General features: G+C 44.1%; 1 protein-coding gene across 1 annotated transcript in view; it reads right to left on the bottom strand.

Moving 5' to 3' along the window:
- Positions 1–696: 696 nt before the first annotated feature.
- The window catches only part of SLCO3A1 (solute carrier organic anion transporter family member 3A1), a gene marked incomplete at its 5' end in the record, with an annotated part of 122517 nt that continues 110829 nt past the window's right edge, over positions 697–12384 (bottom strand). The window contains 3 exons of the mRNA XM_084293507.1: positions 697–2102; positions 6571–6635; positions 9574–9749. Of these exons, the coding sequence (XP_084149633.1) occupies positions 1723–2102; positions 6571–6635; positions 9574–9749 (621 nt within the window). The 3' untranslated portion in view covers positions 697–1722. The remainder of the gene's footprint in view (positions 2103–6570; positions 6636–9573; positions 9750–12384) is intronic.

Raw genomic sequence — 12384 nt, 5'->3', positions numbered from 1 at the left:
CACAACAGCTTCAAAATATGAACAAAAAAGGCATTTATTATTATTTTTTTTTTATTAAGATGCTAACCCTTAAAACCCTTCTGACATTTACTCCATTGGAAATGGGCCTGGTTTCCATTTCTGACTGGGGAAAACTCATCAAACACAACCGCTTAGTATTGCTTCCCAACAGGAATGTTTTGGAAAAGAAAAAAAAGCATGCAAAATAAGCCTGGCCCAATGCTTCTTGAAATCAGATGAAAGTTTTCCCTTGATTCTTTACAGTCTTGGCTAAGACTGCATTGCAAAGGCAAAGCCAAATCTGTTCTTGTATGGGTGCCTCTTGAGGATCTGAATGAAAAATTCAGAGGTGCTTAGTGCCGGCCAGCCTCTGCTCCCACAACCCAGCCTTCCACAGGAACACAATTTGCACATCTAAGGTCAAAATGTGGCCTCCAGGAGAGGAGATTATTCCACCTTTCTCACACGGCTTCCATTGAAGTGAGTGGCATTTCTCAGGTGAAAAAAATATCAGTTGTGAGGATCAAGGTCGGTATTCCTTTCATCTTGTGTACACACACACACACACACACACACTTTAAAGAAAACATCCACCACACAATTTCTAGATTGCAAATTATATATATATATCTTTAAAAACTGGAGAGAACATAAATAGTCTCTCCATATATATATATGTATTCACTGAGTCACATATAATATGAAAAAACTATATTATGTAAATCATCATATTATCTATAATTTTCCAACTGACTTTTTTTTTTTTTTATAGAGACACAGTGCATTCATTCTCTTTTTTAAAAACATATTATGTGTCTTCATTGGCTTGGTAGCATATTAGAATGAAGGCGTATGGACAAAAAACGCAGAGGATTAAACAAACCCCTTCAGTCATATTATTAAACAGAATCCTTCCCCGAACTAGCATAAATAAATCCACCCTATGGAAAAGTGTCAGCGATTTAAGGGTTAACATAGATTTGAAAATAACTTTATAAAACCTTATTAGAGGACTACGCAGACAAATATTTGGAATTCATCCCCCTTTAAAAATGACAGCACGTTTGGCAAGTGTGAGCAAATGTCTCGAACTTTACTGGGTTTGACAGATCTGAGCACAGCTATTCACAGCCACCCAAAGGGCTGTGATCTGCGAATGCGCCTCAGCTGGAAGGACTCGGATACTCGGACAGCACTGCCAGCTACCTGGAAGGTTTCCAGCAGCTCTGAAGGTATTTAGCGTGGACTCGTGGCTGGTGGCAGAGTGTGAGTGGTTGAACAACTCCAGCACCGTTCTCTCTTTGCCATCACGGCGTGCGCCGGGTTCGAACAGCCCAGCAGGGCTCCACGCATCCCTGCCATTAACATCTTGCTTTCTCTATGCTTCATGCCCAAGCCTGTCCGTTTGCCGAGCTCTCCGATGAACCTCTGTGGATGCCCTTCATCGATTCCCGTTTTGGAAGCCCGTACTGTCATCAAAGGGGCTGGTACCCAGCCGCAGCAGCTCCCTGCTTTCTCCATCACCCCGCAGGATATCGCAAGTGATCCCATGAAAAGATGTTGTTCTCAAGAATCCTGACTGGGTTTGACTTTGAGAAAAAGACAAAAGTTTCCTGTGTTGCCATTGTTGCTTTGCAATTGTAATTCTTCACTCTCACTCTCCTCTTGTTTTTATTAAAAAGGACCCTTGTATTATTAATATAGTTCACCCCTCCACGGTCACTATAAAACGGACTCCATATTTTCACACCACTCATGATCTTCAAGGTTATAGATAAATTTTGTCCTATGTGATTGATTTTGGGGCACTGAGTCCCGCCCCAGATTGTCTAAGGTGAGAGTAGAGGCAAAAAACTCACTAGTGCTGAGCCCACCTTCGTGGTTCTTGATGTACCTTTTATAGTTTTTCCTCAAGCACTGCCAGGTGGTTGTGTACAAGATGAATGCAAAAGACTTGAGGGCTATAGCGATACTAACGTACAGGTATCTATAGACCACGTTGTCATACAGTGCGCAGGCTCCTTGCTCGCCACAGAACGTGCTCCAGAACAGACACGTGGAGTCAATTCCAGCCCCAAAGATCAGGGGAGGTGGAATAAAACCTGTCAAAATAAGAGAGACAAATCATGCTTTTATGATCTTTACGATAAAGGGAGAGGACGTGATTGCAGTGAATGGAAAGAGAGGACACTTATCAAGGTTAATGGTCCCAGATGGAGCCTGTAATCCTGTAATTCTCTTCTGGTTTTTTTTTTTTTTTTTTTTTTTTTTTTAGTTCTAAATCAACCTAAACAAAGGCTGTGGATACGAGTTTTTATTCTGGACTCATTATCTATGGAACAGACTCCTGCTGATATCCCAAATGCAGGTAGGATTTTCTCAAGTTTAAGTGCCTTACATTAAGCTTCTGGTTTGAAGCTGGGTGGAGGAGTAAATGAAAGAGGAGGAGGATGGCCCTGTAGCTTGCTCTCTGTTTAGATTCTGGTAATTCTGCACTCTGGGATGCTCACTTGAAGGGTGTCACAGGACTCCAGAGTCTGAAATCAGCTGGGGCACTGAGAGCTAGTTTTGGACCTTTTGCTGGCAGAGGAGTAGGCTTTCCTCTGATCCAAGGAGAAGAAACAATGGCCTGTAATGCATGCCAGTATTAAATAGGAAAAGAAGGGAAATTTTCAGTGTGTCATCAAGTGAAACATCACAGCAGGATTCTCCCAGAGCCACTGCAGCTAACGGCTGATGAGCATTTCTCCATTTGCAACAGAGCTGCAATCAAAAAGCAAAGCAATCATTCCAATCTCTGTTAACCAATAAAGGCGATGGTTTTTCTTCTCTACTTTTTCTCGTCTTACAGGGATACTGTAGAGCATCACATTACCCCATTTCACATTACCCCCACGGTGGTGAGGCTGTCCACATCCAGCTGTGTGCTCCCCAGCTGGCACGTGGGCACCGAGCGTGCAGAAGAAAATGTGGATGCTCTAAATGTGGATGCTCTACATAATGCAGAGCATTTCTTTTCCTTCTGCTATATTTACGGGGGGGAACAAAAACGGATGGAAAGTGGATAAACCTGGGGGAGAGGGGGTGGGGAACAAAACCAAAAAAAAATACACAAACAAAACTTACTGCTGTGGGCTAAGACAGCAAGCACGGAGAAGAACACTGTGGGCACCATGTACTCTCCCAGATTGGGCCTTGACAGTATCACCCCATTTGTAGGTGCTGCGATGGCTGAGACTCTATAAATACATGTGTAGGCAAACAGACACAAGGACTGCAGTTTTTAGACAGAAAAGTGCTTAATCTTGGATCCGGTTTCATCATTAACCTGGATTTCCAGGCTTAGATAAGATGCCTTCTTTCAGCTTGTCACGAACAAAACAGTGACATTCATGACATATATCCTACGACTACAAATAAATTGGTTGTCTTCACTGTTCCCTGTGGCAGCTGAGATCTCTTTATTTTATTTTGATGACTAGAGCTCTGCAGTTTTTGTTTGATCTTCCTTATATGTTAATAAATGCAGGAAGGAAGAAAGGCTATACGGACTTCTGGTACTCGTTTTAACCAGTCATTAATAGCATGGATGTAGTAAATAAAAATAGACGATATAAAAGCAAGACGATCCTTTTGTTACAAACACTAGTTCCAGTCATCACATCTAAGACCTGGTTATGTTCTGGAAAAACAGTCAGTGCCAGCTCGCTGTTCGTCATGTCAATGACATGTCAAGGGAAAGCTGCATGCGAATCAGAATTTTGAGGTGTGAACCCATACTTATGGACACACTGAGAGAAGCTGGTGCAAAGCTTTGGAGGTGCATAGGCAGAACTCCAGAAATAGTGATCACTCCCATCAGCTGCTTTCAGCTGGTTTTCCAGCTTTTCAAGATAATTTGGCCTGGAAGTTGCTGCTTACGAGACCTGACGAAGGACCTGTTTGACTGAACTACAAAGCTATACCTACATGGATGCAGGCAGGTGTGGAAACCTTTAAGAAAAATACACACAAAAAAAATCTTTTTAGCAACCAGAGTTTCAGGTAATTTCAGGGGAAAGGGCACAAGACTTTTGGGATGATTCAGAGATTAGACCCTCTGAAACATGGGAGTTGAGGGATTGCACTGTGGATAGGAAAGTCCTCCCAAGGGAAGCACTGCATTTTTCTTGTGTTGGAAGAAGACAGGCAAACAACATGGGCTCGTAGGAAAAAACAAATGAAGTCCCCTGGTAAGTGGAGGCTATGCCAGGATGCATGGTGAACACAGTTCAGAAAGGACGCATCCAGGATCTCTGCACATGACTAAACCCTTTCACCATTCCAGACATGCCCAGTCAGTGCTGACAATCCCTGACACAATCAGGATGGAATTATCAAGGATGTTTTGTCTCGTGCTGTTTCCAAAAGCCATTTTTCAATCTCAGAGGGATCTGAACTGCACGCTTCCCATCCAGCTCCGAACTTCCCCAGCTACTGGAAGCACTCAGAGATTCCAGGTTTCTAGTCCTATCAGCCCTACCTCTCTATGCATGAGATGTTATAGGGAAAGAACGTCCCTATCAGAGCTTCTTGTATAGCAACTGCTGCTTCTGAAAACCTTTGGCTCCAATTGCATTGCTTTACATTGTTCCCTGAGAAACTGCAGTAGCACTTCTATATGAAAACACTGTTACGCTGCTCTCTCTCAGCAGAGTTCCTGTGGAATGAGATAATACATCCAGAAGGATACTGGAAGAATTCAGTGGTGTTTCATGTTATTATAGTGAATATTAAAGAGATTCAATCATGCTTTACCTCTTAGTGCAAAGCGTGGCAAAAATTTCTGTGATACACATTTCATGCAGAAACTGCAGGGCCATAGAAAAAAAAGTTACCCCTGGCTTACCGAAATCTATTAGCTACGATTGCACCTCTGGGTCTCATACCACCTATATTTAATACTCTCCTTTGGTTCAAGAAGCAGCTATTATCACTCTCTTCTTAAGTCAAAGCTTAAAGGTGAACTGAAAAGCTTTTAAAATAAATCAGTAAAGCTAGTCTCAAACCTCAGATTGTTAAGGGCAAGATTTGGATACCATGGTTTATATTGAAAAGTACCTTTCTCTTCATTTTCTGTATGTTCTAGCTATGTTGCTGGATATACTCTTATTTCAAGGGAATTCCTTAGTGACAGAGCAACATATAAAGATTTGAGTTTAAATTCTTACTATGGTTTCTTTATAGGAAGAAAAAAAAAGATCTATTCATCTTCAGTACATGCGTCAGAGCCCAGTTTTAGTGGAATTCAAGATGCTGCTATCTCAGAAGGTTTCTCTCTTTCAAAATGTTGAGAGAAGAGAGAAAACCTTCCCCCTTAAGTACTTTTTCATTTGGAAACAACAACCCACAGATCTCCTCCTAGCACACTTGCCTGCTGACACTCCACATTCAGCCAAAGAAGACAGGCCAAAACCTGAGAGCAGCACTGACAGCAAAGGAAAATGCTGTCTTTGCAAGGCTTGAACCAGAGCCAGGCCAAGTCAACCCAGAAGCTTCCCTTTGACTTATCTGAGCTCTGGATAAGGTTGTTTGATGGAGCTTTAATGCAAACTGGTCTGTGACTATCGTTTTCCTTTCAGCTCATGGGAGACAAGGTGTTACCAAAAATAAGTAAATAAATACAGTCACTTATTCAAGGCAATGAGTGTTATTTTGTGATTTTTGGTCTTCCTTTCTACAGCCTAGAAGATGGCATTTTACTCTCCAGCTCATCCCTTTGAGACTGGGGGACCATGCAGGGAAGGTACTGCCTGTGCCCTGCTGCAGGAGGCATGAAGCTTGACGCTAAAAAAAGTAAATTCCACCCCTAAAACATGAAGAAACCATATGTGTGAGATGGACCCACACAATGATGTGTCACTGAGATTAATGAGCTGAAATACAGGAGCTTTAAAATAGAAGCCATCTCTTTAAAAGGGGAAAAATTTCCACCTAGAAATAAGTAGCAGATAAACAAAAGCCCAGTGTGTTCCTTTTAATTCACACATGAGAAACACATATTGGTCCAGAGGAATAGCTGCATGAATTTTAATGGGATATTAACCCCCAGGAGAGTACAAGGACTCAGCCTGTCTCATCTCACTTTTTCTTTTCCGAGAGACCAGAAGGAAGGGACAAACACAGCATGTAACATAGCTCCTGTCCCTCAAATGAGGATAAAAATATACATTCCTCTACTTCAGCAATATGCAATACAGCAGTAATTTTGCAAGCTGCTGACATGTTAATAACAACTATAGAAGAGAACCGTCTGCATGGGAGCGTGGCAGAAATGGTCATTTCTCATGCAACACCACATTTTCTTCCATTAGCACAATCCAAATGGCAGGAAAGGCGCCTTCGGGAGCCTTGATGCAACATCCTTCACAGGGAGGTCCTAGACCTCATTGCTTCAGACCCCACTCGTGACAACCAGTGTCTGATGTGTAAGTTCACATGAAGAAGAAATCAACTCTTGCATATTAAAAATAGTGTTATCTGTGAGAGAGGGAAGGGTTGGGGAGGAAGATGAGATTTTTTTGTACCTACCTAGCAAACGGAGAAGCAGGAAAAGCACCCCCAAAGCATAAGACTTGAGTTCAGGGCTCACGGTTCTGTAGGGAGGAGAAAGGGAGAGAGTGAAATCGATTCTTATTGTTCTGCTTTGATTAACACACCCCATGGCGATTCTGTGCTGTCAGCCAGGATGCCACCACCACCTCTTCAAAAAGTCATTAATGGGGCTTTTCTTCTCCCTTTGCCTACAGCCTCGAAAGTAATTGCGACAGTGGCCATGTGATGGGTTCTGGAATTTAGCGAAGTCATTAATAACAGCAGCTGATCCTGCTGTCGGATAGGGAAAAATGAAATTCCCATCCCAGTAAATCATCGTTTACAAACTCCACATCATGATTTTCAGGCTCCACATGCTGAGAATTGGTGGGCGAGAAAAACGCCTTTTTCCGAGGCTTCCCAGACTACTGGGAATAAGAGGAGAAGGGTGGATGATGGACCAAAATGTTTGGTCAACCTGTGAAACCAAGCCTTTCAGTGATGACGTGCTCAACAAGACTTCTTTTCATGGAATTTGTTTTATACTGGGAAGACAATCATTGCCCAACCTTTTGCTATGAGCAGAACCCGGTTTATCGCATTAGTATCAACCTCCAAAGGTGCTTTAAAAAGTAATTCATGGCTTTCCGATTGGCTTAGCTCAAGGATCCTATTGGCTGAAGTTATCCTCTCGAGGCAGGCTCAGCAAAGCCTCTGGCATTTCAGAAATCATTAACTTGGTCTCAAGCCTTATAATAGCATTTTATGTCCCACGGTATACAGAGGCTTGGAAGGCAGACGGTGATCCCCACGTGACTGGGTTTGTCACGCAGGGAAACGTTAAAGGCCTCGGTGGTTTTTTCCCCCAGCTCTTCACAGAGGCTTGCACTCAGCCCTGCCAGTGACACCCATGGGGGCACGGGCACTCCTCTGTATAAATATATCGGAGGGGAATCAGAAAATACCAATTAAAAAGCCAGAAAAGCAACAGGATTTAAATTAAGAGAAGACTGTTCTGATCACTGCCCTTATCTCAGACATTACACAAGCCATGTAACCTGGTATCAGGACTCCTACACGAAGCCTATAACCTCTGGCTGGGTTTCAGCAGTTTTCAGGCAGACACCCAGGCCTGATAAAAAGACTTGAAGGTGTGAAGTATCTACCCTTGGAAAAATGTTTGAGTGATTAATGGCTTGGCTTAAATAGGGTCTACAGTAGCATGGGAAATGAAGGAAATGGAAACAGTATCGAAGTTTATATTATGGGAAAAATAGATTATCATTTGAAAAAAATCAGTGGTTTTTAATCAATGCTAGTGTCTGCCTGTCCACCTTTCTGTATTAAGTCAAGGTCAATCCCCATACCTTAGTGTGAAGTACAATTTGTCACTTGGAAGCATCTCCTTTTCCTGACTACAACACTGAACCAAAGACCTTCCTAGATAAGACATCTAATTTGAGGACTCTGAAGGGAGGGCAGACAAATTTCACACCAAGTGCTGAAATAATTCTAGAGCCTCAGCTCCAAGGCGAGCAGTTACAGCTGATTAAAGTGTTTTCTGGCTAAAACTTCAGTTCCTGCCCTGTGGCCATCTCAGGCACATGCCTGGGCACACAAAAACTCCCAGTCCCAGTGCAACTCTTGCTCGTCTGGTGGGGGGAGTTCGCTTTTAAATTAAACACAGGAAGCGAATGATGCTGTTGTCACTGCCAGAGACACCAGGGATACATGCCAACACTTCCTTTTAGCAATGCCTTATCCAAGATGGCATTTGCAAGAGAACATGTGGTGGGATATGGTGAGCAGCTCTTTCCCATGCATTTTAGCAGATAAAACACTAAAGCTCTGAAGGGAGTGCAGCTACTAATTTGGAAGGGTGAATTGTTTATTTATCTGAGCTGAGAGCTAAGTATTTTTAATGCTCCCTTCCCTTTTTCTTGTATTCCTCTTCCTGGCTGGTGACTGGCTTTTCTCATTTGAAGTTGACACAAAGACAACTTCATTCAGGATCCTACAGGTGCTGGCAGCTCCCTCGAACAAAGAACCCTTCAAACTTCAAATTACTTTTGCCACAATATTTATCATGAGAAATTTGATTTCCCTTTAGCTACTGTAGATGCAAAGAGAGAAAAGAACCAGTAGATGGAATATCTCATTTTGTATCCTGCAGGGAGACATGCCCTCACCGAGCTGTTCTGTCCAAGATCCACTCAAGAGTGTGCCTCTAATACAGACCTTATTGATTGGGTTTTATTGGAATTTTCCAGGCTGCAGAATGGATCTGCTATTTATGCCTCTGGTTATTATTCTCACTAAGTGACAGCCTCTGGATAAACGTGGGCTTAGATATATACTTGTATCATAGGGTGAAGTGTTCCGTGTGTCTGGAAATAACACAGGGTCGGTTACCTGACTAAGCTACTTCAACTATTCACATTGGCTCAGCCCCGAGACGTCCTTCGTACTTTAAAGTTCCTTCTGGCTTTGGACTTGGTCCAGGGTGAGAGAAGTCAAACTCCAGCCAAGCGGGCACTGACCAATGCTCACCTTTGCCACAGTCTTGTATTTTTCCATCATTTCTAAGATCTCCAGGCCATCTCTAATGGTATCTCAGCCATTACATGCTGAGGCCACGGGGCTGCAGTTCTGCCACTTTGCTGCTGCAGCTGTAACGTCCCTCCTGCCTCGACTGGAAGCTGCACTTCTGCAGGTCCTTTCCCATGCTAACCCCAGCCTTGGCAAAACCAAGTTTGCTGCCCCTTTTTGCAGCATCCTGGCAGCGACCTTCTCGGTTTGCAAGCCCAGTTCCTCCTCACTCCCTTTTTACCAACACTGAACACGAGTGATTCCTTTATTCCCTTCAGCCACAGCAGGGATGAACCAGGTGCAGTGAGCAGCACCCCATGAGCCCCCGGCCCCATCCCCACCCCGTGAGCAGCCCCCCAGTGGCCACAGCCCCCAGGCAGCCCCCCCAGTTCCTCCTGGCATTGGCCTTACCTGATGAGTATGATAACTGAGGGCGTCTGCGCCATGGCCCCGATCATGCTGCAAACGCACATCACGCAGAGGAATGTCAAGAAGGCCTCTTCGCAGCCGGGACTGGGGCATTTTCCGGGAACAACGGTGGCATTTTCGGCAGGGACCGAGCTGAGGCATGAGCAGCCGCTGAGGTTCTGTGGAGGAGCACAGGGGTTCAGGGAAAGCAAGAGCTGTGGTCCCCGGCACCTGCCCTCTGCGATGAGGGCTGCCAACAGGCACTCGGAAGGCTCTCATGGTCAATTAAGTCACTCCTAAGTGCTTATCTGAGGGGGGCTTGGGAAGGATTCCCAAGCATGTCAGCTCTGATGCATGTGACCAGCAAGGAAACGTCCCTCGGCTTGTTTCTTTTCTCCTGCTCCTTTCAAGTCTCTCCCATAAATGTCATGGAGACGGAATTATTGCCAAGTTATGCCCCTTCAGAGGAGAATAAAGAAACGATCTGTGTCCCTCAGACACAAAAGATCCCCCAATTATGGGTCTAATTACTTTCTTCTTTACCTTTGTCTTCATGGCTCTTGCAGTTAACTTGAAGTATGTTAAAACCAGGTAAATCTGCAGCCCTGTTCCTGGCTGTGGGACCAGTGCCTGATTCCAGCACCCTGGGTTTTGGGAGGAGGACACCCATGGCACATGCTGCAGACCACCAAGAGCTGACTATCGTGGTGTGGCAGCACGGACACTGCTGGGCTCGAGTGCACTACAGGGCTAATCAATGACATCTGGTTCAGAGGAATTTGTGTCGAGCTAAAAGCTGAAGTCAGGCAAGATAAACTATCAATATGTGATCAGAAGAAGAGCGAAACGACTGCATTTCTCTTTGATGTCTCCAGCAAGTGCAGGATGTGAAAAGAAGCTTTGTTTGCCAGTCACAGATTTAGTTTTTTTTCTTTCTTATTTTCTAGCTTGCCCTCCTGAATTTGTGAGTGGGGGATGTCGATGCAATTAAGGCGCACAATACTACCAAGAAATCCCTTAATGAATACAGAACGAAACGATCATAAATGATTCATGTCTTGTCTTCGTTGGGTTGCTGGGTTTGCAGGTCACATGTTTGTAAGAGGAGTAATGCCATAAGTAAAACATACTGAAAAACAGCTTCATCTCCTCCCCTTCCCTCTACCACATTCGAGCAGAAATTCCTTTGCTTTTCTACTGGGGTCCCCTTAGGACTGTACAAAAGCACACTTTCTGGTTCACTGCCTCTAAAGTTAAGGATCCGTGGGGACGCTACTCTAGCCTTTCTGACACCAATCTCTTTCTTCTTGCATAGGAGTCAAATGATTTTCTTCCACATAAGTGCACAGAGGGCAAGAGAGACTGCAGTGCAGAGCTCCAGGATCGCGGGAGTAGACATGTAGGTGCCTTTCTGGCTGGCAAGCAATCATTACCATAACAAATTCCTGTGCTGTGAGTGAGAAGCTGCCACCTGAAGGCTTTGAGATGGTGACAATTAGCACAACTGCAGTGGTGTTTGCACAGCAATAACAGTGCAGTAATTTGTAACTCCTGGCTCTTATTGCCGTACATTGTTGGTGTCCAACCCGCCAGGACACAGCCCTGTAGATTAAACCACATCTGAATACATACCTGTACTGAAAAATCCTGGGATAAAATTTCCAGTGTGGCAAACGTGCACAACTGGCTGCTTATTTCTGCTTATTTCTAATGGGCACTCATCAAAGAAGAGCAAGTGCCTGTTCCTGGCAATAGTGGGGCAGATTCTCCTCCCACTGGTGTGGTTTTCTACCCGGTACAACAAACCATGCAGCAGTCCCTACCTTCGGACCCTGAAACGTTGCCCCTCAATCTGCTTTTCCAACCACCTTGCACCGAGGTGCTATCCCAGAGCAATGCAAGTATTTTGTACCAGCTACATCTGCTCGCTTAGTGCTGTGCCTCAGCCTTACTTGGGAGATCTTTGATCTTTTATTACTGACATGCGATACAACTCACAGACATCAAACCCAGGAAACATCAAAGATGGACTTTTACCTTTGCCCCGTGGCAAGGCAACTTTTTGTTACCCATGCCAAATCGCTACAGATTCCCTTGTCTGCAACCCCATCACCACTCAGCCACACATTTATTTTCCACTGCCTTGCAGCTTGCACACCCAGATTTTTTATTTTTTGTGCGTGTGCGAAGCTGCACAGGAGCAGAGTTTGCACCTTCAAAAGCATCCCAAGTTTGGGGTAATTATCTACACAAATTGCCCATGTTTTTAATTATCTTTTTTTTTTTTTTTTTAAACCTTGGCTCTGACAGGAGAGGGACAAGCTGGTACTTCACTGCAAAGCCCTGAGATGCCAGCAATGTAATGCTGGGCTGGAATTCACGCACCTCCCGCCAAAAGAGAGATTAAGAAAAGCAACGGCACAAAACAAACAAGATGTACGGTCAAAGGCTTTGCACGCATGGGTCACTTTCGGGAATGGCTCAAAAGGGATTTTCCTGTGGGTGCCAGAGCTCTGCCTATCAGCCCCAATACTCCTAAAGCTTTTTGGAAAGGTGCATCCCTGCAACCAGCTCGATAAGAGAGCACAAATGGAAAAGAAAAAAAACCTAACTGAGCTACACACTGCTTTTGGAAATTGTTCACAGAGGAAAAATGTAGAGAGGCAGTCAGAAACATCCAATGCATTAAAGTTAAATAAAGCATTCAGTGAATTTTATGTCCCAGTAAAAAGCAACCCTTGGCTCATCACGAGCATATAACATTCACAAGAACCTCTAGACAGGTCATTACCTGGATTATGGGTTTAAAACCTG

This window comes from Netta rufina, assembly GCF_964035555.1.
Source record: "Netta rufina genome assembly, chromosome: 11".
NCBI classification, from domain to species: Eukaryota; Metazoa; Chordata; class Aves; order Anseriformes; family Anatidae; genus Netta; species Netta rufina.
Note: the sequence above shows the minus strand (reverse complement) of the source record. Positions and strands in the feature narration are given on the sequence as shown.